The sequence below is a fragment of the Propithecus coquereli genome, unplaced genomic scaffold, assembly GCF_000956105.1.
Source record: "Propithecus coquereli isolate 6110/MARCELLA unplaced genomic scaffold, Pcoq_1.0 Scaffold469, whole genome shotgun sequence".
NCBI classification, from domain to species: domain Eukaryota; kingdom Metazoa; phylum Chordata; class Mammalia; order Primates; family Indriidae; genus Propithecus; species Propithecus coquereli.
The window spans coordinates 698,173-723,410 of NW_012150496.1; the positions used below are offsets into that span (position 1 = coordinate 698,173).

The 25,238-nt window shown below is 56.6% G+C and overlaps 1 protein-coding gene across 5 annotated transcripts in view; it reads right to left on the reverse strand.

The window, feature by feature from the left end:
- The window catches only part of CRHR1 (corticotropin releasing hormone receptor 1), a 45,436-nt gene extending 22,418 nt beyond the window's left edge, over positions 1-23,018 (reverse strand). For 3 of the 5 annotated variants that reach the window (XM_012655235.1, XM_012655234.1, XM_012655233.1), the window contains exons 1-2: positions 22,695-23,018; positions 3,133-3,220 (exon numbers count right to left, since the gene is read on the reverse strand). In XM_012655235.1, coding sequence (XP_012510689.1) covers positions 3,133-3,220; positions 22,695-22,727 — 121 coding nt within the window. In that variant the 5' untranslated portion in view covers positions 22,728-23,018. The remainder of the gene's footprint in view (positions 1-3,132; positions 3,221-22,694) is intronic. The other 2 variants (XM_012655238.1, XM_012655236.1) reach the window with 1 other exon arrangement.
- Between the last annotated feature and the right edge of the window lie 2,220 nt (positions 23,019-25,238).

Consider the following 25,238-nt stretch of genomic DNA (forward strand, 5'->3'; position numbering starts at 1 on the left):
TCGTCGTGGTTGAGCTGCCTCCTCTTCAGCTGGGCGGAGAAGAAAGATGCCTTTGTAGGGTGTGTGATCTACCAGGATGAGTGGATGGGAGCCTCCTGTCCCGTGGGTCTGTGGGCTCCGTTTTTGCATTCCTAGCACCTAGTACAGTGCCAGGCACACAGTCAGCGCTGAGGAAAATTTGGGGCCATGTGCAAACCCAACATGGGTATGGGAAACTGCAGGGGAGACAGTGCACCCCTAGATGACTGACTGCTGTGCCCTGGGCACCATGGCTCTCTGGGTGGCCGCATAACGTGGTTCTGGTGGTAAAGTTTGGAATTAGGCCCACTTGGTTTAAATCTTGGGGCCATGGCTTAGTAACTGTATGTGCTTGGGCAAGTTACTTAACCTCTGAGCCTCAGTTTTCTCTTCTGTAAAATGGGGATAAAAACACTTCCTCACTATATTGTTGTGATGACTGAATGAGATGAAAGCACTTAGAATGGCGTCCAACACATAGTCGGCACTAGATAAATCCCAGCTACTATTAGTTATTATCGTTCACTGCCTTACCACTGGAGATGGGAACTGATGACCCCAGGTCCTTGTCAACTCTGATTCCATTTATCTATGATGTTATTAGTTAATAATTCTATTAACTCCTGGCATTGTCATGCTCATGCCATGATTTTAGGAGGCGCCAAGCCTATGATCTGCCACGTGATGGGCCCTCAGCCCTGGGGACCCACCTTCTCCCTGCTCCTGGCACGAGGCATGTATATGAAAGGCCCCCCAAAGGCCCGGCTCAGTGCCAGCTGCCCCGGCCAGACGCCCATCCATCTGTCCTGGCCCCTCCGCCCCACCCTCACCATCTGTCTCTACCAGTGCCATCGGTCTGGGAAGGTCTCAGAGTCGGAAGACAAATGGCCCATAATCAGAGGCCGTTGTGGAGGGTGATGGATCGTGTGCCACAAGCCAGGAAGGCTGGGCCTGGCTGGGGTGGGGGCACGGAGCACAGATCACCAGGGAATGAACACCATTCATCATGGATGGCTGCCTCCAAGGACAAGTGACAACTGCATGGCCCAGGGATGTCATTCCTCCTGAGCACAAGCAAGCTGATGGAGCCTGACCAGCCCCAGGGCATGGGGGTGGGGGCTGGGGGCAGGGCCTTTCCTGCCAGGCTCAGCCTCTGAGTAGGTCTCCTGCCCCCCATCTCTCTCCCCTAGAACGCCAGACCTTTGCTTAAGAACCTACTTCCCTGTTCCCCATGGCCCAGCTTAACCAACTTTGCAGCCAGATGCTCTGGGCTCCCAGGACTTCCCCAGGCTTACCATTACTCCCTCCTCACCCCTCCCTGGGCCTGCCACGAAACCCACCTACTGGTCCTTGGTCAACTCTCACTTTGGCTCAGAGCACTGGCTCTTTTCTGCCAGTCCATACTCCGAGTCTCTCTTAAGATTCACCTTGAAACCTCCTCCTTCAAGAAGCCTTCCTGGATTTGCACCACTCCAGTCCCAACCTCCCTGCCACCTCCATTGTAGTGAGCAATTCATGGCCAAGTACCTTCTATTCATTCCAGCTATACAGTAAGCTCTTTAAACACCTGCCGAAGTCGCCAACAGTGATAATAACCAGCAGTAGCATGGCACGCGGGTTTGTGAAATGCCATGAAACGTAGTGCATTTAATCTCGTAACGGATCCTCGAGGCAGGTATCCCCCCCGCCCTCAGCTTTATGGTTAGGCAAAGGGAGGCTCAAGGGGGTTAAGGGCATCCCTGCGGCTGCCAGGACACCCTGCCCCTAGCCAGGACACAGCTGAACACCTGCTATGAGCCAGCACAGGAACCCAGTCTGCCTTCTCCAAGTCCTGAGCTCGTTCCTCTACCCCCAGGCCTCTCGAGTGAAGGAACAGCTGGCCGGGTAGCAGCTGCTCCCAGCTGTGGGAACCTCCCGCCCCTGCAGGCCCAGCTTCAGGAATGAGCGCCTCCGCCTCCCTGCGAACACACTGTGTCTGTTTCTCCACTGGTACACGTCTTGCACTCTGCCTCATAGCACATGCATGTGCAGACTTGACTCCCGGACCAGACTGGGAGCCCCTCTTTGCTCACCCCGTGCCCTGCATGGGGCCTGCTATATAGTAGGTGCTCAATTAATGAGCTGGAATGACTTAAGGAGAGACTTGAAGAGGAAGATAAATTCCCAAAGACAACGAGCCTCCCAAAGATCCTCAGGTGTAGGGGGCCTCTCCGGTTTTGCCTGGCAGCAGCCGTCCCCAGGACCACACCGGAAGTTAGAAAAGGCGTGGCCTTGGGAGCCCAAAGATCTAGATTTGGGTCCGAGCCATGCCACGTACTAGCTGTGCGGTCCTGGGGGAGTTATGCAACTGTGGCTCAGTTTCCTCATTTGTGCAAATGTCAGGTTTTAAACTCCTGTGAGGATGAAATAAGATGATTCTACAAAAGCACTTGGGAGTGGCGAGGTTACACAGGTATTCGTAATATTTGCAGTTACATAGTCTTTTCTGTCCGGGAGGCGCAGAGCACGGTGTCGGAGGCCACACCCAGAAGCCGGGATGTCTGTGCCCCACTCTGTGTCTGTGCCAGTGACTCTGGCACTTACTAGTTCTTCTCTGTGCCTCAGTTTCCTTATGCGTAAAATGAGGGCAACAGCAGCTACCTCCGAAGGACACTGTGAAAACTGAGTTAACTTATCTCGTATCTGGAACAGCAGCTGGCACATGGTTAGCACCGGGCAGTATTCCGCTCCGGGCATTTTTAGCAGCAGAAAGCAGTGGCCTTTCTTCCTCACCTTGCGCCTCCCTGAGTCACAGCCCAGCAGCGAGGGCTGAAATGCCATCCCCTGGTGCCCACCCTAAAGCAGGGAAGATAGCCACTTGGCACACACGCTGCAGACTCCTCCTGTGCCCACAGCAGATGCTGTTAACCAATCGCAGCTTTCTTTCCCACCCAACTTCAGGATCCTTCTCAACACAGCACCCATGGAGACATGAAGAATTGCTCAGAGCCCTGGAGAGAACATCTCCCTGCTTCTTGTCCTTTAAGGCATGGTCTGTGTGCAGGCCCTCGGAGATCTGGGGCAGGGGGCACTATGGTGACCTGGAATCTTGATGGGGGGGTTTGGGGGACTCACCTGAGGTGTTGCTGGCCAGAGACAGGCTCTCGCAGTGCTGGTCCTGGAGGGAGGCGGACACGGGGTTCAGCCCCAGGAAGAGAAGGGCCTGTGGGCACAGGGAGGTGAAGGACGTGGTTAGGCTGATGCCATGAGCAGTCTGGACTGCAGCTTCCTGCCTCCCCTCCCGTCCCTGTCACATATCCAGTCTCTTCCCAGACACTCGCCCCCGGTCTCCTCCCTCCTCCCTGCAGGTTCCCTCTGCCTGGAAGGTCTGGAGTTGCTCCGCTTATGGAAGGGCCTGGAAGGGACACTGATAGGGGAAGGAGCCTGAGCTGAATTTTATCCCCGGGGGATGGGGTGCTGCAGGAGGAAGCCACCTCCAACCCCATGGGATCCTCAGCATGGCCCGACCGTGTCCCACACACACACACACACACGCCCCCCCAGTAGCCCGCCGAACACCAAGGGCTCACAGACCCTCATTAGAGCACCTGCCTCTCCCCGCCCCCTTCCCCCAGAGCTGGCCTCTTGTTCCTGCTCTGCTTCCCCGGCCCTCGTCCTGCCTGACTAATTACCAGTCACTACAAATTGTGCCTCGCTGTTTATCAAGCCCTTTTACATCTGCAAGGGCACTTAATTCTCCCGGGGGCTGGCATGGCTGTCCCTATTTGCAGATGAGGACACTGAGGCACAGAGAGGTCAGGGACAAATGTGTCTAGAAAAATAGCTGCCCTGTTCCAGGGAGAACCTTTGCCCTTTAACCTCCCTGAGGGCTCTGCGTCACTCTGACTCCAGAATTTCAGCCCAGTTGGGAGGAGATGGCGTGGGCCCCACGCCTGGAGGCCTGCCTCTTCTTCAACTAACACCCCCTACACAATCACTGTGTCCCCTTCCTTGAGGTTGCCACCTTCCCTGTGGAATTAGAGTCAAAAGAAAAAGAGCTGATGTCCAGCCCCCAGTTTCACTGTGTTTCCCTGGGCAGGTTACTTGACTTCTCTGTGCCTCAGTGTCCTCACCTGTAAAAACAGGTTTAATCGTCCTCCCTCCCAGGCTTGCATGATGCCACGCATGCTCCGTGAGGGTTGGGATTTTGTTTCGTTCATTGTACTCAAATTTGCTGAATAAATTAATGAATGACATTGTGTTTCTGGTATACAATAGGTACTCAGTAAGGACATGTCAACTGATTTGAACTTGGTGGTTTTTATTTAGTCGTGGGTTGGAGGAGAGGCAGTCTCCCCTGGGATTTGACTGGCAAGGGGTCAAGAAGCATGGGTGAGGGGCAGGAGAGAGGAGCCTTGTAACCTCCTTCTGCTGTGGGGACCCGAGTGCTCAGTGGCCAGCAGAGCTCCCAGGCAGGGAGCCTCACGGGAGGCTGCTCTCCTCATCACTGCCCTGCTCCTCTGTTTTTTCTTCCTGGGGTCCCCTCCCTCTGGCCCTCTCCTGGGGCCCCCAGCAGGGGGTCTCAGCCCCCACTTGCTCCCATACCATCTGCAAAATTCACTGCAGCACTTCAGACACTGACTCTTAGCTCTGTTTTAGGGTTACACAGCAGGAAAATGGGACTGGGAGAGAGGCAGGGCTCATCCAAGTCCCTCAGTGAGCAAGTGGCTAGTCTGGCGTCAAGGCTGGAACCAGGGTGATGTCCAGCCCACGCAGCCCTCCTGCACAGCGCTGGGACTCTGTGGGGTGAGTGCAAAAGTTAAGGGGGCATCAAAAAACTTAGTAGTCAAGATAGGTACTATTTTAAAGCAAATTTTTTTTTTAAGAAATGGGGTCTCACTATGTTGTCCAGGCTGGTCTCGAATTCCTGGCCTCAAGCAATCCCTCCATCTCAGCCTCCCAAAGTTCTGGGATTATGGGCATGAGCCACTGCAGAGGAGTGTCTCACTGGCCTCTCCCTAGTCGGGCCCTGCTCTTCCCAAGCTGGACTCCTCCCCTTAGAAGCAAACTGACCTGTCCTTTTCCAGAGGCCAGCTTTCCCTGCTCACTTGCCAAGGACGTCCTCCCCATCCTACCCCACCCCCACCGAGCCACCCCCCTTGGCCAGTACCCACTCCCTCCCTCTCCTGTCCTAATGCTGAAGGCAAACGCTGCCCTCTCTCTCCCACCCCTTTCCCAGGGGTGGTGGAGTCCCCACTTCTAGGCAGAGCCTGGTCCCGCCCCCTCCTCCTGCAGGAAGCCCCCCCACCCCACGACTCACTGCATCGTCCCCTCAGTGCCCGCCCGAGTTCTTAGTGGTGGTGTTCACTCCATTCCCTTGCTGTCACAAGGGTCTCTCTGCTGTCACTGGACCAAGCCCCAGATTCTAAAGACACCCCAAGCCCTGCACCCCCATCCCCTGCTTGGCACGCGGGACACTCAGGAAAACAGCGCTGGGGTTGGCTAACTCGCTCCCGGACTCGGGAGTGATTATAACAAACTCATTCATCGCTCTGGCCCCAAGGAACTTCCAACACTTTATTAATCAGTAATTAAACTTCACAGTCTCCGGAGAGATAAAGAAATATCTTTACCTCATTTTCCAAATGAAAACGCAGAAGTAGAGAGAGGAGGAAGCCACCAGGCCAGCCATGACTCTCGCTAGCTAAGCAGAAAGCAAAGTGTCTTCCTGACAAAGCTGCTCTGCTCTCTGGCACAGTCAGCAGGGACCCGGGCTCTGCCCTGTCCTCAGAGAGGGGCGGCGCCGCTGCCGTGGCCAGAGGCCCCTTCTAGAAGGGCACTAGGAATCCCTGCCCCCTGCTTCTCATCCCCCTCCTTCCCATGCCACCTCCCAACACACACACACCCCAAACTGGGGCTCCCAGAGGCGCAAGCAAATTAAAGAAACTGGACACACCCTATGAGGAAATATCAGCCGCACCGCCTGGCATTCCACCATTCCCCGTCTAATCCTTAAGCCGTGCTGGGGTCTTTCAGATCCCCTCGGAGGCACCTCACGTTCTATGCACAACTGATTACTCCTCATCTCACATCTCCCGCCTGTGTCCGTGCACGTCTGCCCCTGCGGTGTCCTGCCCCTCCCTGCCCTGTTCTTGGTGAACTCTGCCGTCCTCAAACGCCGGTTCCAGGGCCCCTCCCCTTGGTGGCACCTGCCCAGCCCTCCACAGCAAAGCAGCTCAGTTACCCCTTCAATGTGCCCCTTGTCCCTGGCGCCCTCCGCGCACACGCTGGCGCCTGTGCTCCTGCGGCTCACAGACGGAGCCCTTGGACCCGTCCCGGGTGCTCGGAAACCACCTCCGTACAAAGCACTTACAATCCAAGGCTCTAATTAGATGGTAAATATACAGGCCAGAAGTTATTATTCTCGCATCCTAACGTCCTGGGATTCACAGCAGAGCAGAGCAAATCTAGACTCATCATAAAACCAAACCGAACGCCGCAGGCAAAGGGCTGGTCTGTCCTTGGCCGCCTATAACCCTGACACTTACATCTCTTTCTTGAATGTGATGGCTCACAAAGCCGTTTCCTACCAACAGAGGAGCGGTGTTGCATTATGCAAAGAAAAATGCTCCTTAAAATTCCCAGACAGACCTTTCCTCTCAGGAAAGGTCGGCTCTGTGGCAGAACCTGTGCCCGCCCCAGCTCTTGCTCCGCGGAAGGTTTGCAAGGGCTTCTGGCTCCTTCCTGAGTCACGCTTCCGCGAAGCCCGGAGTTTTCCTGCGCGTTTCCTGCCATCATCTGCCGATCTCCTCTTCCATGTCCGCTACGGTTTTCTGTCTCCACCGACAGGCAATGGCTGCACTGGCAGGAACAGGCCCCAGAGTTTTAAGGAAGTTGTTTGTTTCCTCTTAAAACTGGAAATCCTTAATGGGAGAGGCAGGCAGTGCGGAGACCCCGCAATTCCTCCTCCCCTGCACCCCGGCCCCAGCCGCCGGCTGTCCTTTCAGAACCGTCTGACACACCAAGTTCTTGGGACTTCGTGAGATTTACCACTTTCCAGCTAGCAGAGAAAACCTAACCTGCCAGCCGACGCCTGGCTTCCGCACGCCGCCCAGCGGCCCCGAGTCCCGAGATGAAACTTGCACCTCGGCTGCAGATCTCTCCGCTGGCCAAAGAGCCAAACCTTGAAGGTTAAGTCTGGGGCCAAGCGGGTGCTGCAGCTCGGTTACTGCACATGCAAGGACTGTCCCAGGATCCCGTGGGTCCCTGACGCAGAAGGAGAAGCAGACGGGACAGGTCTCACGCTCCCCACGTCAAAGCAGGGGTAGTCGAGGTGCCCAAGGTCACAGAACTGTTTTTAGCAGCAGAGTGGGAGCCAGGATCCGGTACGCAGGTGATCCGTGTCTGCTTTTCAAGTAGATGGAAGATGGAGGAGTGGGTGGCACCTTCTGGTGGGCTTCACCTGGGCTCGGCCAGGCCCAGGTCAGGGCGGGGCGTTGGCTGGGCTCTGGGGGCTGCCCGCACCCCACGCCCCAGCCAGCACAGAGCAAAACTGGAATGGAAGCTGCCATCCCAATTCCCAGTGTGACTTTGGCATAAAGGTTAATCACACCCGGAAAATGCTTATTAGAGACCATAAATAACCACATCACCGGAAGCTCAGTTTGGTCTTAAAGGCACAAAAGTGCAATTTCCTTTGATGGGATAATTCGGAGATTAACCCTTTGTGGGAGTCCTGAAGAGCCACCATGGGGAGGCAGGGGTGGCAACGGGGGCCTTGTTCCTAAAAGTTCCCGAGGGGCAAGGAGGAGGGGCCCTGCCTCCCTCCTGTCATGGCCGGGGGTTCCAGGCTGATCCTGCAGCGAGATTCCTCGCCCTTCTGCTGGGTTCCCAGCCCAGTCCTGCCGCTGACTGTGCGACTCTGGGTGAGTCACCTGAGCCCTCCGGGACTCAACTTCCCCATCTGTGAAGCAGGGACAGAGGGGTCTTTCTTACCCACATCACGGGGATGCGACCACCCTACAGGTGTCAGCAGGAACACTGTCACAACTTGGCTGCTCTGGGCCCCAGTGGGATCCTCCCCGTGACCTAGAGGGTGGGCCTGGCTGGGCTCCCCCCTCCCACCCCATGTTCCCCTCCTGGCCTTTCCCCCTGCTCTGTCCTGCTGTTCTGCCTTCTCTATAAGCTTTCCTTCGGGAAAGGGTTTTTTAGCTTAAAAACAAACTTGTTTTTTTGTGTGTTTAAAACCACCAGATTTAGTGATGTCTCCAACCCCCTTGCTGGACTGGGATTCTACATTCAGGGATCCCACAGCTAAGTACAGGATTTGGAAACAAGGAAAGGACATCGGAAGAGTTGGAGAAGGAGACACACAGACACACAGACACACGGACACACAGGACAACAGCAAGACAAGGTGCACACAGCTGAGCGCAGGGGACAGCGGAGCTTCAGGCAGGGCAGGCTTCCCGGGGGCAGTGGGCTGGAGCATGGGCAGAGCAGACATGACTGGACTGTCAGAAAGAGCGAGAGGCCTTCTGGGCCAGGGGAGGGTCCTGAGCCTGTGGGGGTGGGGCCGGTAGAGGGGCTTGGACGCTGAGCTGAGACGGATCCCGCAGGCCTGGAGTGCCGAGGTCGACTCCTGAGCAGTGGACTACCCGAGCTTACCAACGTCATCGTTTCCCAAAAGGGGAGGCGAGAGCTCAGAGTCCGGGGGGGCCGTTGAGGCAGTTCAGTAGGCCAGGGATGGAATTGGGCCTTGTTGCCTTCCCTGGCTTGGGAGACTTTGGCAGGCCCTGACTCCCCAGTGTGGCCAAGATCGCAGCCCTCCAAGAGGCAAGGCTCCCGGCCCGTGGTGCCATCCGCTGGCCAAGTTCCTGGGGTCTGGAGTCTGCATGCACCACAACCCCAATCTCTGACCGTTCTTTTTTTTTTTTTTTTGATATAGTCTTGTCCTGTCACCCTGGGCTAGAGAGCAGTGGCATCATCATAGTTCACTGCAACCTCCAGCTCTTGGGGCTCAAGAGATCCTCCTGCTTCAGCCTCCCAAGTAGCTGGGACTACAGGCACACGCCACCATGCCTGGCTAATTTTTCTATTTTTTGTAGAGATGGGGTCTTGCTCTTGCTCAGGCTGGTCTCAATACTCCTGGCCTCAAGTGATCCTCCAGCCTCGGCCTCCCAGAGTGCTGGGATTACAGGCGTGAGCCACCACCGCGCCCGGCCCTCTGACCATTCTGACTCCCCTTTGTCCCATGCTGTGTTCAGGTGTAGCCAGATTTAAGCAAAGCCGAGAGAAGAAAATCTAACTGTGAAAAAGAGAAGCGTTCGTAAATCAAGATTTCTTTAAAAAGCTGGGTCCCCCGCTGCATTTAAAAACTAGGATCTGGTTTGCAGAAATAAAACACGTGCAACAAACACATGCCTGTGCCTGCAGGTTTCTGTCTGCAGTTACGGGCTGACTGAGTCCGGGAGAAGGGCAGGCCCTGCACGCGACTGAGCGGTTTCCACAGGGCACAGGGGTGCCGAGCCGGGGGAAGAGAGGGGGCTAGACTTGGGAGCTGTGCACCAGCAGAGCGGGACCCTCAGTGGGTGCATTTTTCCAATCCACACAGAGGTGCTCTGGAGACCAGCCAGAGTAAAACTAGACTAGGGACAGAGGGCGCCAGAGCCCAGAGTCCCTGCTCAGCCCTCTTAACCACCCAAGACTTTTGTTCCCCGGAGCAGCCTCTTCTCCCTGTCCTGACCAGGGCCTGGTCCTCCTGTCACAGCCTCTTCCTGTGACAGCCACTACGTGTCCCCCAGCTCAAGGCAAAGAGCTTGTGCTTCCCCCTAAAGTGGGTGAGCAGTGAAAGATTATTCCAGGCAGACAAGAAATAATGTATTGTTCCATTTAATTAACTTAAATTGCTGTGGTACAGAGTAGAAAAAATGGAAAGGAAAATCTCCTGCCTACAGTTAAGGGCGGGGCAGGCTGGGTGGTCCCCGAGCCTGGGCCCTCTCCCTGGGGCCCTGGGCCCTGCCCCACCCCTGCTCCACCCTGGGCCCTGCCCCCTGCCCTCCCTCCCTGCTCCTTCATTCCTCTGCCCCCTAATAAGGCCTCACAGCAGGGCTGGACCAGTGGGCCACTGCTTCACCCACCCCAGGGACAGTGAGCGCCATGAGACCCCCACCGAAGTTCACACGTGCCCCTCCAAGCTCCCAGATGCACTGTTTGCTTGGGTTACAAGCTCCCTGAGGGCAGGGCCTGTGTTTGGCTGTTTGTACGCTCAGTGGGGCCTGATACAGAGTAGGCCCCAACATGTGTTTCTTGAATGAACAAATGGCTGATGGAGCAAACACATGAACAGGTGGGTTCCCCCTCTCCGCCCCATTTGACCATGGGGTCCCACAACGACTCCCACCAGGATATTTTCACACACTCATTTCCTGTCCCCATCTTCCTCTCTCTTTTTCTCCTACCCAGCAGGAGGTCCCTCCTCCCCGTGGTCCTGCTTCCTGCAGTGACCCCCGCCGTGGGCTCCAGAAGGGTGCCCTGAAGGAACGGGCACTCCAGGGTGGGGGATGTGGGACTGGGATCCTCTTCTGACTCTGACGAACTTGCTCGGTGACTGTGGGCAAGTCATTTCCCTGCTCCCTTGCCTGCCTCAGTTTCCTCATCTGTGAAGGAGGAGGCCTCTGTGTGCTCTATGTTCCTTTCAAATCTGACTGTGCTCTGGCTCCAGGACTTACAGGAGAGCAGAAAATCAGACCTCTAACTTTGGGGCCAGAGAAATCCACCTTGGAATCTTTTATCTGTCCCTTATTACCTGTGTGACCTTGGGCAAACCGCTTAACCTCTCCAAGCCTCAGTTTTCCCATCTGTAAATGGGGCTAAGAGGGATAAAATATTCATAACCCAAAGTTCATATTCAACAATATGGTGCATTTAAAACAGCACGAGGCCAATACACAGTGAGCACAAATGGTGGTGATCACTATTACTCGAATCTGTGCACGGTGCTCCCTTCGAGACTTGGCCTTTCTGCCCAGAAGTGCTCCCTGACTGGCCCTCTGCCCACCCAGGGCTCACACACCCACTTTCCACCACCCCGTGTCCCCATGACCTGCCACCTACACAAGTGGGGTGTGCGTCACCACTGATGGTGCGGGCTTGCTGGGCACGGGGCGGGGGATGCCCAGGAGCTACTGTGCCCATCTTGCTGCCTTCCTGCTGCTCATGCTCTCCCCGTCTTGGTATGAGTTGCTCTTGGGCTCACTCATTGATATGTTCTTACAGCTCCTGCCTTCTCGGCCTCCCTGTCCCCTCCCACCCATCTTTCTCTCTCCCTGTCTTAACCTCCTTGCCTGTTTCCATCTTCCCTGGCCTCCACTTCCCTCCCTCCCTCCCTTCTTTCTTTAGCTTTACCGAAGGCTTGCACAGTGCCAGGCCCTGTGAATTTTCTCAACCCCAAGAAGGTGGAGGCTTTATGGTCTCCCCACTGTACAAACGGCAAACTGAGGCGAACAGAGATGGTGGCTTGCCCGCGGTCGTGACCACAGCAGCAGCAGCGACGGCGATTGGAGCTGCGTTCCTGCCCCGGGCAGCACGGCCTGTTTCCCTGCCTGTCCTGCCTCCCTCTCCCTCCGTCCTCCTTGTCACACGCACGGATCCTCCAAGAGACACGTGGGTACGGGCTTCCTTTGCCTCTTGAACTCTGGCTCCTGGCTGGGAACTGGGGGACAGACACCAGCAGGACCCTGTCAGGGACTCAGGCAGGGCTGAGTTTGGTTCTTCCAGAGGACAGGAGCCTGGCCTGGGGTCTGATCCAGCCCCTGCCCCTGGGAGCCACTCACAACTGTGCGCTGTGGCTGGGAGCGGTGGGCGGCTCCCGGACACCGGAAACCGTCCCTGAAGGGGTGGGAGACAGAGCCAAGGTGTGGGGACAGCTGCGGAGACACCAGCCACGCAGGTGACATTATCAGCTGTGCTCTCAGCTCAGCGGCTCTCTGACAAGTGTAAAGTGAGGGGATTTTGGTGTCGGCAGAAAGGAGCTTCGTTTCAAAAGGGGTTAAACGAGGGCCAGGAAGGAGGAGACTGTCTGACACGGCTGCGAATTCAGTTCTATTTTATTAGGACAGGCTAAAGGGTGTGAGGCTGTTTTTTTCTAGAGAAGCAGCTGCCTTCCAAGGCCACCAAGGGTTGGTTTAAAGGGGGCTGCCGGACCACCAAACCTCACTGAACGGGGAGAATCAGGGCAGAATTAGGAGTATAATATCATGGTCCATAAAATAGGCAGTGGCTGTTCTCTGCTTCTTTGCCTATAAAACGTGAATTAGATAAACCCAGAAGTTTCCAGACAGTGCTTGGCATCTGACCCGGGAGATCTATAGAAGATTCCATTTCTCACTGCTCACCTGTAGACCTGGGTTCAGTAAGCCTGCGGGAAGCTCAGGAGTCCTGATAGTTTTTCATCCTCTCCAGAGGGTTCTAAAGTGTCAGCAGAACTGAGGATAACTGAACTAGCTCCGTAATTCTCACCTGGGGGCCACTTTACCCCCCAGGGGATGTTTGGCGGTGTCTGGAGACACTATAACTGGGGGAGTGCTACTGGCATCTAGTGGGTGGAGGGCAGGGATGCTGCTAAACATCCTAAAATGCACAGGACAGTCCCCACAGCAAAGAATTATCCAGCCCCAAATGTCAACAGTGCTGGGGTCGGGAAACCCTGGGCTGGAGGGTCGCAAAGCTCCCTCTCAGCTCTGAAGACATCCACCTGCCTGCCCATTATGGGGGTGGGGGAAGGAAGCTGGTGGGGGAGTGGGGGGGCTTAGAAAGAATGGGAGAACAAGAGGGAGGAGCCTTCAAGACAGGAAGAGCCCCTGGATCACACTCTGTCTGGCAGATGCCCTTGGACCAGTCATTTGCCCACAGTCTGAAGGCAGGGGACTGGTGGGGATGACTTCTCTCCCGGCCAGCTGAACAGATGGGGGCTCCATCCCTCGCTGCTGTCCTGGTCCTGCCGGGTCAGCTCCTCCAGGCCTCCCCCCGGGGGGTGTACACGGGAGATGCTGGCAGTGCAGGAAGGTGATGCAGCCAAAGTGCGGAGCCAGGCAGCACAGAAAGAGCTCGAACAGCAGCCTCTTCCCACGGCGAGCAGAGCTCACCCAGCCGAGGTTCCACTGGAGCCACCTGCCCCCAGGGCCCAATTCCCCTCCCTAGGGCCTGCCACCCACCGAAGGTCAAGAGTCCTCCCCTCACCTTGGTGCCAAGGTGCGGTTGATGAGAAGGGGGGAAGGGGCCGGCCCAGAGCCTGCCATCAGGTGGGGGTTTCTTCCCTCATGGCCATGGGTTGCTCCCACTTCAGTCAGCCCAGCCTGGGCTGCCAGAAACATCAGCCACGTCACATCCTGCCATGGAGACGTCCTGGTTGTGCAGAGCACACCAGGCTCCCGTGGAGAGTGAACCAGGGACGGGGCCAGGCAGGGAATTCTGGCCCCACAGGACGGCTTTAGACCAACGCTATTCACAGGGTAGTGGGGACTGGTCCAACTGGTCACGTTTGCCAGTCACAAACTGTTACTGGTCTACAACTCGCCAAGTGCAAAAACAGAAAGTAAGCATTTGGAAACTTTGATGTGAATTTGTCCTTGCTGTGACATCCAAGTAAGTTGTCAATAGACTCGTCTTGTTGAACAGGGTCTAGACCAACCCAGACGCTGTCAGACTCGCCAGGTGAATCTGCACTGTCCGGACTACACGCCAGGCTGCCACGGGCTGGAAAAATCCACATGTCTCTCCACGCAGCGGTCCGAGAGCCCTGCTTTAGCTGGAGGAGAGCAGGACGGCTGGCTCATCCAGGAAGGCCTCCTGGAGGAGGAGGGTCTTGAGTGATGGTTGGGCTTAGTGCCAAGGGGAGGCTTGGGGACTCCCACCCATGAAAGCAGGAAGTCCCCTCATGGAGCTTCAGTGGGGCCAGCCATCTGCATCAAGGTCCAGTAAAGAGGACATGGAGACCCAGAGAAGTCGTGTGACTTTTCCAAGATCACCCAGTCAGCAAGTGGCAGAGCCGGCTCTAACCCCAGGCCTCCTGCCTGGGGTTAGCCCTGTCAGCTTTCGGGACAGTGCTCCTTCCTCAGGGGTGCCCTGCCCCTCGGGGCGAACACAAGCCCTGCCACTCCCAGGCCCTGCGTTTCCCTTACGGCAGCGTTCGCAGTCAGGCCACAAGGGCCAGCAGTTGGGAAAGAACGACACAGGCCACCCCTCCCCTGTCCCCACCACCCATGGTGAGCTGGAGGGGTGGGATGGGGGTGGAGGGACAGGGTCCCACGAGGCAGCAGGAATGCAGGCCTCTCGGCACCTCTGCCTTGCCTGGCCACTCCTGCCTCGTAAGCGGCAGAACCAGGCAGTGACGGGGAGGGAATCCCAGCTGCCAAGGCCCCCCCAGGCCCTGCTTGGGGACTAAAGTGCCCTGGGCCTGCTCTCCGGAGACCCCAGCTTCCGAGAAGCTTCTTACCCCTTTGTCTCTGAGCCCAGCTCCACACTTCCCCCGTGACATCTCCCACCAGCCCTGCCTAGACCCCCTCGTGAAGCAAAACGCTGCCCTTGTGTGCACACGGACAAATGCCCTCAGTGCTATGGGGACAGGGCTGGCGGGTGGTGCAGAACGCAGGGCAGCGCCGGAATCTCTCAGTGTTACCACGTGGTGCCGGCAGCGTAGCCCTCGATAAGCGATTGAGTCACAAATCCACACACGGAGGAAGAGGGACCCATCTAGCTTTTCATTTGTGTCTCCTGTCGCCATAGCACCTCCATGTGCTCAGACAGTCATTGAGTGGGGAGCAGGAACAGGGAGAGGCCCTCCATTAAATTCAGCATCTATTGTGCACCTACTGTGTGCACAGTTCTAAACTAGGTGCTGGGCACACAGAGTTTTTATTTTTTGTTTTGTAAGGGAATCCTCCTAGCCCAGGCAGAGCTCAGAATCTATGGTGGGAACAAGGGCTCGAGTTGGATGCGGGTCACCAGGGGTCCGTGTGGGATCTGATTAGTAAGTGTTTGAGCCCCTGTTGGGGGACACACTGAGGAGCTGGAAGGGCCCATGTTGCTGGAGAGTCCAGGCTCCACCATGAGGTAGGGGCTCATGCCAGGGGGAAGGGACGAGGAGAGAGCAAAGGAAGAACCAGTGAGAGATGGACTTAGACTGGAGGGCTTCCTGGAGGAGGGGGTGGGGATGGTTCAGGAAGACTTTGGTGGACATGACAGAAGAGGATTGGTGTGGACAGTCACGGGGAGCCTGGGGGACAGAAGCCCCTGCAGGAGGAGTGGCCAACATGAGCATTCTATTGCGGGGTGGGCAGGGCAGGGAGGAGAACAGTGTGACTGAGGCTGAGGGCCAGAGGGGAGGAGCAAGAGATTCTGCGAGCATCTGGGTCTTTCACCTCTAGAACAGGACAGGAGGACTCAATGGGGTGGCATGTGCGGGCTCTGGTGTGGAAGCAGCTCAGTAAATGGTGCATCTGGCCAAGAGAAGCTGGGGGCCAAGGAGGCAGGAGGGGCTGGGCGGAAGGAGGGAGGGGGAAGGCGGGGCTCAGACCGAGGTCAGGATGCCAGGACCAGACTCCCTCCAAAGACCAGCCTCGCCCACCCTGCCTGCCCTGGGAGAGGAAGGGGTGGCCGAGCCTTTCAGGCTTCCAGCCAGGCACAGGTGGCAGGGGAAGGCCATGGAGGCTGTCCAACCTGCCATCCACCTGCACTGCTGAGCCCACGGCCCCTGGGTGCCCAGCTACACTGTGGGAGTCAGTCCTCCAGCCCCGGCCTCGAGCTAGCAGGCGCTGCACACCTGCCTCGCGGGTCTGACTGTGCTGAGAGGAGAGGAGAGGTGGTGGCTGCATGGCAGCCTCCGAGGAGGTGGCGGGTAGGGGACACTATTACGAACACTGCAACAGGAGCTCACTCCCCAGGAGCCCCAGTGTCTGTGTGTGTGTGTGTGTGTGTGTGTGTGTGTGTGTGTGTAAGAGAGACAGACAGACAGACAAAATGCTCACTGGGGAACAGTTAGGACCACAAAGGCACCAGGCTCTGTCCCTGCTGTACTCTGCTGCTGGGGAGGGGTGCCCAGCCCTGGGGTGGCGGGAGGGCGTGGGGTGGGGGGCTCCTTCCCCGGACAGGCGTCAGCAGCTGCCACACAGCGGGGCCTCAGAACATCCCTGCTCCCCAGGGCTCTCCTGACAGCTGAGGAAGGCTCCAGGAAGGACAGGCTGAGTGGGGGGAATTCTTGTGAGAAAGGGAGAGAGAGGATTCCAGAAAATGCCATTTCTGGCCTCCGAACCAGGGGCGCGTGGTCTCTTGGGCACTAGGGAGAAAGAAAAGGCAAGAATGACGGAGAAAGGTGCAGGGCTTTTTGCTTCCTATCACTTTCTCTCTCTGCCTCTGTCTCACTGTCTGTCTGTCTGTCTCCCTACATGCCTGTATCTTCTATAATAAAATCACCCGCCCTGAGCAGGCCCCTGGGCACCCAGCCACGCCTTTGCCCTGACAGCAGAGTTGGGGGCTCCCCTGCATGGGGGACGCCCCCTGTGAGGACAGTCCTCCGATGGCCCAGGATTCTCCTTCCACCCTTCCCCCAGGGAGCCAAACCCCTCCTGGACCCAGTTTTCTTTTCCAACCTGCACAGCCCAACTCCTTGACCCCGGGCCACACTCCTTGTCCCCGTCTCTGCCCCAGGCTGCCCACCCAGCTCTGTTCCCACAGCGGGAGGGGCTGCTCCAGGAATGGCTGAGACCTCTGGGTTCCCCTGAGCTAGGAAGGGCCTTCCAGAAACCCACGAGCCCTTCACCCACCCTGCCGAGGAGGCTGGGAAAACAAGGAAGAGGGGGTGGATGGAAGGGGAGCAAAATCCCCACTGCAAATGGCAGCCACCTCTCGCCCCAGCCCTTGGCCCCAGCAGGCTGCCTTCCAGCTCTTTGGCTCTATGTACCTACCAGGGATACTAACCAATCAGTTGTCCACATTCTCCTAAAGGCCCTGACCTCCCTGCGCCTAAACGTTTAACTAAGGTCCCACTGTGCCTCAGGCTAGCCCCACTCCTATTGAAACTCTGTAGTTGGCCAGCCTAGAACAACGCCAGCCTCCCTGGTTCTGCGCCACGGAAGCAGCCGGGCAAGTCTGGCCAGCTTGTCTTCTGGGCTCTGACCTAGGCACACTGGCTCCCGACCAGACTGGCTGGAGGTTGGAAACGGTGGACAGGTGGACGGGGCAGGTGCACGTTCCACACCCCCCACCTCGCAGCACCTCCCTGAGGCAGCACCGGGGTGGGGCGGGGGAGATGGCGACATTGCCTGCGTTTACAGGGCAGAAAGCGCATCCACAAACGTCTTCATTCATCCCAGAAACAGTTTTATGGCTGCCGGGTGGGCCGTTGCCAAAGAACACGTTTGGCTAAAGCATTCGAATCAGTGGTTCTGTGTGCAGAGACCTGTCTTCCAGAACCAGATCCTGACACATCCATTTCACAGAGAGGGAGGTGCCTGTCCCTATTTCCGATGTCTTCCTCCCTCCCTGCCTTTTAATTTGGTCGAAGAAGGCATCACTCACTCTGCAAACAAGCGGTTAATAATCCGTGGCCCTAATAGAATCCTGCTGGTTGTTTTCAAAATAATTGTTCACATCCGTGAGACAATGGTTTTGTATCTTCCTCCCGACATGTCTCTACTTTCACTGTCAAATGTTTTCACATGTCACAGATGTCACAAGTCCCTCTGTCCTTTGACCTCTGAGCTCAGCTGATGGCTGGTGGCTCTAGCCCTTTCCCCCAGGGCCTGTGAGAAGCACCCAGGGCAGGAGGAGCATCTATACTACCAGGCACCCTTCCTCCACCCCATCTCCTCACCACCCCTCCTGTTGATGGTCCTTCTTAGGCTGAGAAAGTTGGTAAGATTTATTAAGTGACTACTCTAGCTAATATTTATTAAGCACTTATTATGTGCCAGACATTATGTGATTGTGCTTAATTTCACACTTGACATCTCATGAAGTCATTATGATTATCCCTTAAAGTAGGTACTATTTCCCACCCGCCCCCCTTTTGACAGATGAAGACACTGAGGTTCAGAGTGATAACCTAACTTGCCCAGAGCTTCAGAGCAGAGTCCGGATTCGAGCCCATGTTTGCTTCACTTGCTGCTCCCATCCGTACCTGGAGACGCTGACCATCCCACTGGGTGGGGCGAGGGCTGGCTGGCTGAGAGCAAGTCCAAAGACAGCATTTAAAAAGACCCAATAGCATTATTTCCAAGGGACTCTGCTGACAGGGACCTCTCTGAAGCTAAGTGGACAGGAATCATCCGTAATTAACAAATTCATTCTTTGACTTTAACGCTGCAGCTAAAATCTCGACCTGGCCTTAACTTTCAAGGGCTCACCCTTCCTTTTGTTGATATGTGGAGTGGTTAGGGTACAGCCAGAGCTGGGAGAGATCACGCCACCCCACTTCTCACTGAGGGAGAAACAAGAAAGGCACCGGGTCACACAGCGATACACAGGGCTGGAGGGCCATAGGCTGAGGCCCCACTCTCACGGGATTCTCCAAATCACTGAGGTGCTGCATTGGCTGCGTGTTGCTTTCTTTTTTTCTTTTTTAATAACCACAGTGGGCTTAAGGGGGAGTTCTAGTCTTTTCTGTGACAGAGATGGCTGTTCTGCTAGGGTGGTTTGAGCATCTCTCAGCCTTCTGTTTTGACAAGACATCGGCATCCTGTGGGAATGAGTTCTCTCCAATTATAAAATATTAATGGAGGAAGCACCAATAAAACCACCCATCCAGTCAACAAACAATTGTTAAGCACCTACTGTGTACAATGGATTATTAGGCCCAGGGCTATAAAGGGTAAAAAAATGCAAAAATGCATGTATGGAGGGTCCAAGAACAGCTCGTCGCTTTTGCGGCATTATCTCATTTCTTCTGAAGAGCAGCCACCTTGCAACTTTTTCTGAAGGCAAACTGTGCCAGGTGCTGTTCCAGGCACTTTCCACGTATTAATTCATTTTGTCCTTCCCTCAACCTTACGAGTTAGGTACTGCCCCCATGTCATCGCGGAGAAGACAGAAGCCCAGAGAGAGTACTTAGGTCTGAGTACCATATCCCAAGGTCCCTCAGCTTGGGCAGAGCTGGGAACCAAATCTGTGAGGTGGGCCCTAAGGAGTATTTGAAAACACAGAGCTTTCACGGAGACATAATAGGTAACAGGGAATCTAGTGCCATGCCCCTGTTTACAGAGAAACTGTGGCTCAGAGAGAAAGGTGACCTTCCTGAAGTCACACAGCGGATTAGAAGCAGAGCTGGGACAAAGCTGGGTTTGCCCACTCCCAGGCTGATGGTCTTTCTGCTCCAATAGCTGCTGAAGTTATCGGCCCTGTGCCTAAGCCCCTTTTCTAGGTCACACCATGGCCAGAGCTCATGGGCGCTCCGGGTGGGGTCAAGGAGCACCTTTGACCCCCAGACTCCTTCTGTGTGGCTGAACTCAGCCGGAGGCTGATGCTCTCCAAGGAGCCAAAAGTTAGAGAGGGTGAGAAGTGGATTTTCCACTTGAGCTTGTCCTCACTGGCTCTGGGTCAGTGTTCTGCTTTTCCATAATCGATACACTCCTTGAGATCTAGACCGACCAAGTCCTGCCCCTCCCTGTGGCTGGGGATTTCAAATCCCAAGCGCTTGGCCTGGCTTTCAGCCCCTCTCCCCATCTTGCTCCTGGTCTGTCACCAAGCCAGTTGTCCCCCACCTGCCACAGCAGCCCACAGCTCAACCCTGGGCTCACTGTTTTGCCCTCCTCATGCCTCCTGCCAAGGCTCCTCTCGAAAACCTGGCTCCATATTATTTAATCAAAGAAACAACTTGGAAATGGCCCAAATATGCACCGATATAGAGATGGCAAAGTGCATCCACTCACGGGCAACACGCAGGCATTGCTAATCTCCCTCCTGGGGCTCAGGAATAACAAGGGACAGACCTGGGCTGTGACACAGGGCAGAGGGTTGCCCACTGGCCACAGCTGTGCCCAGATCTTCACTTAAGAAAAAGACCTGCAAGGGGTTATTTTAAAATTGAATTATACAGTAGCTGGATTAGGAGAGTGAGGTTGTAATAATTTTCCCTTCTGGTTTCCAAACTTTGCCTAATGCTGTTAAATTGCTTGTATAAGAATAATAATAGCGATAAAAACTGGCTTCCTCCTCAGAACTCACTCTGTAAGAAACTTCGAGGCCTTGCCTCCTCCACCCATCACAGATACCACACCCACCGTTTTCAGCCACACTCAATCTCCCTAAGAGGACTGGTCGCTGGTAGGTGGGTGGCCCAGGTGCTCAACCCCCTGCCCTTCCCCTGGGGATAGAGATACTGTCTCATCTGCCCCCTCTCCACTCATGAATGCGTGCACTCGTGCACATACACAGACCCATCTCTCTCTCACACACTTTGCCCCAGAACCCTGCACCAGAACAGTGTGATCCTTTCCCAACACTGGCTGAGGACAGAACTGAATTTTGGATCAACCCTAACCCCCTACATTCATACTCTCACACTGACAAAACTACCCGAGTCTCATCTGGCATAACTTTAGGGTGAGATTTAAGTGACTTAGAACAGTTCCTGGTAAAAGCCTTAGGAAATAAAGCCTAGGCTGAAGTACCTAGGTTTGAAATCTGGCTCTACCACTCACTGGCTGTGTGACCTTGAACAAGTTACTGAGCCTCTCTGTGCCTCAGGAATAATTCCTACTTCCTGGGGCTGTTATTAGGACTAAATAACTTAATATTTGCAAAGCCTGCAGAACAATGCTTACCAAATTGTACATGCTACATAAATAAAAAGCAACTATTTAAACCAGCATTAGCTGTCCACTCACTCACTGCGCCTCACTCATTTGATATTTATTAAGCACTTACTGAGTTTATTAGGTCAGACATAAAAGGCATGCACCCCACCATCTAGTAAGAACAACAGAAAAAAAGGACTTTTTCTTTTTTTAGGAAAACGCGGTAATTCTAAACAGAGATTTGCACACAATTCTAAGAAAGGCCAGAGAAAGAACATTGATCTATTTCCACGTAAACCTGAAAAAAATAAAATAAAAACCCCAAACACCCACAGTTCAATCCTTTGAATCCATTTAAAAGACTGAATTCGGTCTAACTGGTTTGTGAATTTAGACCGAGGTTCGGTGCACACGAGCCTTTTGGAAAATATTCCCATTCAATGCCATCTATTCAGTCTCTGTAGATGTTTTTCTTCTCACTTTCCGAGCCTGTCTCTTGACCACCCAGAAAATAATCTCTGGGTTCGCCCCCAGCCCTGGGGTAATGGGTGGGGAAGGGGGTATGGGGTTGATGGGACCAATCCTTAGTTATTTCAAAAGCAACTTATAAATACCCGGGGAGAGCGAGGATGGGGAGAGCCTCAGGAACTTGTAACGTCTCAACTGACCCACCAGCTGCAGCTGCATTTTCAAATCTTGGTTTAACTCAAACCACTCTGCGAGCCGAGCCGGCGTACGCACGGTTGGTTTAATAACTGACGGAAAAATGAAATTCAGTCAATCCGCGCCCCTCCCCCAAATCCACTCAAGTCTTCGAATGTAATCGCTTTCAATGCCCTGAACCGGGTCAAGCTGGTGTCTATGTTTGTGGCTCAGGCCGTCCACACCGAGCCTGCGGAGTCCCGAGACGCGGGCCACGCGGTCCCCGGGCCGGCGCGGCGAGGGGTTCCCCCGCAGCCACGCGAGGCCCCCGCCTCTCCCGCGGCCGCTGCTGACGCGCCTGCACCCAGCAAACCCCAGCGCGCCGGGAAGCGGCCGAGGCTGGCAAGTGGCGGCTGGCACCAGCGGCGGGCCGGACTGTAGACCCCGGGCGGGGCTCACACTGCCGGCGGGCAGCCCCCAACAGCCCCCGAACTTGGGCCGGCAGACACTGGACGTGCGGTCTGGCGACTTTCCTAAACTCCGGCGCCGATCCTAGTCGCCGGACCCCGGCAGGAGCGAGCCGGCCGGCTGCGCGGCGCGGGGACCCGCAGGTGCCGGGGCTTGGAGAGCGGCGTTGCGCTCCTGGGCTGCGGCGCGTCGCGGGCGGGCCGGCCGCGGCGGGGCGACCGCAACCACCGCCGGATGCACCGTCTCCTCCCCGGAGATTGCGATATTGATCAAGGGCTCAGAGGCGCGGGCGGCATTAATCTCCCTGGACTTGCAGCTTGCGGTGGAGAGGAAGGGGCGGGAAGGAGCTCCCAGGACCGTGGGGTTGGGGCGGGGCGTGCGGAGTCGGGGAGCCGACAAGAGGGTGCCGGGGCTGGGTGGGGAACCCACCTTTATAGCCTCCGGTCCCGGGGCCAGGGTCTGCAGGGAGAGGGGGTTGGAACCAAGCTTCGGCCCCAAAGCCTAGAGCGATCCTCGGCACAGAGCCGGCCACCGGTGGGCGGACCCCTCCTCCGCCAACATCCCGGCAGCTTCGCCACGACGATGTTTTTTCCACCTGAGTTTCCCCCTACCCACCCAACCTTGGCTGCAAAGGTCCCAAGAGAGGCAGTTAGGCTGTCCCTTATACCCCCGCCTCCGCCGGACCCGCGCATGGCCCTCCCCGGCGTCCCCTCCCCCATCACACCCACAGCCCACCCCTGTCCCGCGCCCGCCAGGGCTGGGGCGCTCGCGCTCGAGGGCTGACCGCTTCGCTCTTACCTTGACGAGACAGAGCTGCGGGTGCCGTCCCATCCTCGGGCTCGCTCGGTTACTGTCCTGGATGCCTGGGTCCCTCGGACATCTCAGAGGGGCCAGCCGGCGGTCGCGGGCTCGGGCGGCACGGGGTGGGCGGCCGGGCTCCTCTGTAGCCGCCCGGTGCGGAGGTGCCCAGCTCCGCGCTCCCCGGCCCGAAGCCCGGCCCGGCCTGGCTGTCGCTCGCCCCTTCCCAGGGAAGTCTGGCCGCCGTTTCCCGACTCGGCCGGGCCCGCGGCCGCCTCTGGCCGGGCTCGCCCCCGCCGCCTCCCCGGCTGTCCGCGCGGCTCCCCGCCTCGGCTCCCCGCCCCCTCGCCGAGCGCGTCCCCTCCCTCCTTCCCTCTCCCCTCCCCTTCGATCCCTCCTCCGCGCCTCGCCCTTCGGCTGCCTCCCGCTCCTCGCCTCCTCGTTCCCTCCCCTTCCCCGGCCCGCTCCCCACACCCTCGCGGCGCCGATCCCTGTCCCTGCGCCCGTGTTTGCGGCAGTCCGCGGGGCGCGCTGGCGGCGGTGGCGGCCCCTGCAGCCCGGGGAGAAGCCGGGGATGGGGGGAGGGAGCGGCGGGAGAGGATGCAGCCTCCAGCCTCCCTCCCAGCTGGAGGTCCGGGCCCAGGAAGTCCAAGGGATCTGGGGGGACTTGGAGGGGCTCAGGTGAATTTATGAGAGCGAAGCTATTGGGGGCTGGGGAATAGGGCGACCCCGACTGAGCGGAGCTGCCGCCGAAACCGGGTGAAGCTGGGACCTGCGTTTGGGCAGTTTCCGCCCCGCTGCCGGCCAGAGGTTCCCTTCGCCCCAACTTCAGTCGGGCCGGGTGTTGGGTCCGACCCCCAGCGCCTTTGGTATTGACACGCCCGGTGGGCGCTGAGACGCGAAAGCTCTGCAGAAGCATTTGTTCATTCATTTATTCATTCATTCATTCATTTTACAAACTGAGGGCCTGCCCAGTGTAGTCCAGGCAAGGGGCTGCACCTGGGAACCCCGAGATGAAAGGCGAGACGGCGCTGCCCTGGGAGCCGCCGAAGGGACAGCGGAGCGCGCATTGCGCTACAGCGGAGCAAACGCAGCTCAGGACCGGCGGGCAGGGCGTGCAGGAGGCCGCAGCGCCCCCTCTCGGCCGATCCCTCAGGGCGGGGGTTGGCCGCCCCGCCAGACCATGGGATCTTCCTGGGGCTGGCTCTCTAGCTCCCCAACCCGCAGCAGCTCTGGGAAGCAGCCCCTACCTCCACCAGCCCTTCCAGGTGGACAGAACTTTGGACTGTCTCCTCCCTCTTCTTTCCTCCCGCCGGGGCTGAAAAGGAAAAAGAGTTACAGGGAAGTAGAGAAATCTTCACTCCACCCTGCAGAGCCTAGGCCCCCAGCGCCAATGGCAGCCCCACCAGAGTAGGCCAGAGCACTGTGTGCGGAGCAAGGCCCCAGGGTGGCGGTCAGCCAGCTTTGAAATCAACTGAACCCAGCTGCCCGGGATTCCTTGTCCCGCACGCCCCACCCCCTCCCTTCCACCCGCTTCTCAGCACATGGGGCAAGACTCAGTGCGTTCATGGGTCCAACTGGTTCTCATTTGGAGCTGAAGTTATTGTAGTAGGCCGTATAATCCCCCCCCCTCACAGTTCACTGATGAGGAAACTGAGGCACACAGAGGGATGGTGACCTATCCAAAGTCCCACAGCTGGCGAGTATAGTCCTCTCCCTCCTGATTCCCAGCTCGCAGTGCCTGCAGGGCTGGACCCTAATGGGGTTTGCAGCACCACCGAAGTGGGGAGGGGCACTGCCCTGGAAGCCAGCTGGTCACATTGGCTTAGCCATACCAGGTGGTGCTCTCTAGGTGAAGCACACAGTCCTGTGTCTTGCAAAACCCCTAGAGGTTAGTGCTCCAGAGCTGGTCTTGCTGAGTCGGGCACCGACTCACCCCAACCAACCCCAGAAGTGATGGACATACCAGCCAGATTGCCAACTTACTGTTCTCAACAAAAGTCACATGCAGGGTAGTCCGATTAGCACAGGTTCTACAGTCAGACAGCCTGGCTTTGAATCCTGGCTTTTACGTGCTGTATAAACCTGTAAGATTATTGAACAGTGCCTTAATTTTCTCATCTGTAAAATGGGGTAGGAACAACACCTCCTAGGATTGTTGGGGGGTTTAAACAAGTTGATATTTGTAAAGGGCTGGAAATAAAGCCAGGCATATAGCAAGAGCTTAATGGGGGTTAGCTATGGTCACCACCACTATCCTTATCCTCATTGGAGCAGATGATCAAGTGGTGTGGGGGCTTGGTCCCTCCCTCTAGGCAAATTCTTTGTGGGAAGCAGAATTCCTGACTAAAAGGTCACTAGCAGTGGTGGATTGTGCAGTGGGAGGGCAGGAAGCTGGCTGGTCCTTAGGGAGGTTTGCCCAGGCTAGGCCAGGCCTCCCCAGCCCCACCTTGGAGGGGCTCTCTAGGGACCAGATAGCACCAGCTTCTGTGTTTCTTTCAGATTCCGTGTTTCTCTCTTCGTAATAAACACCATCAGATTTTG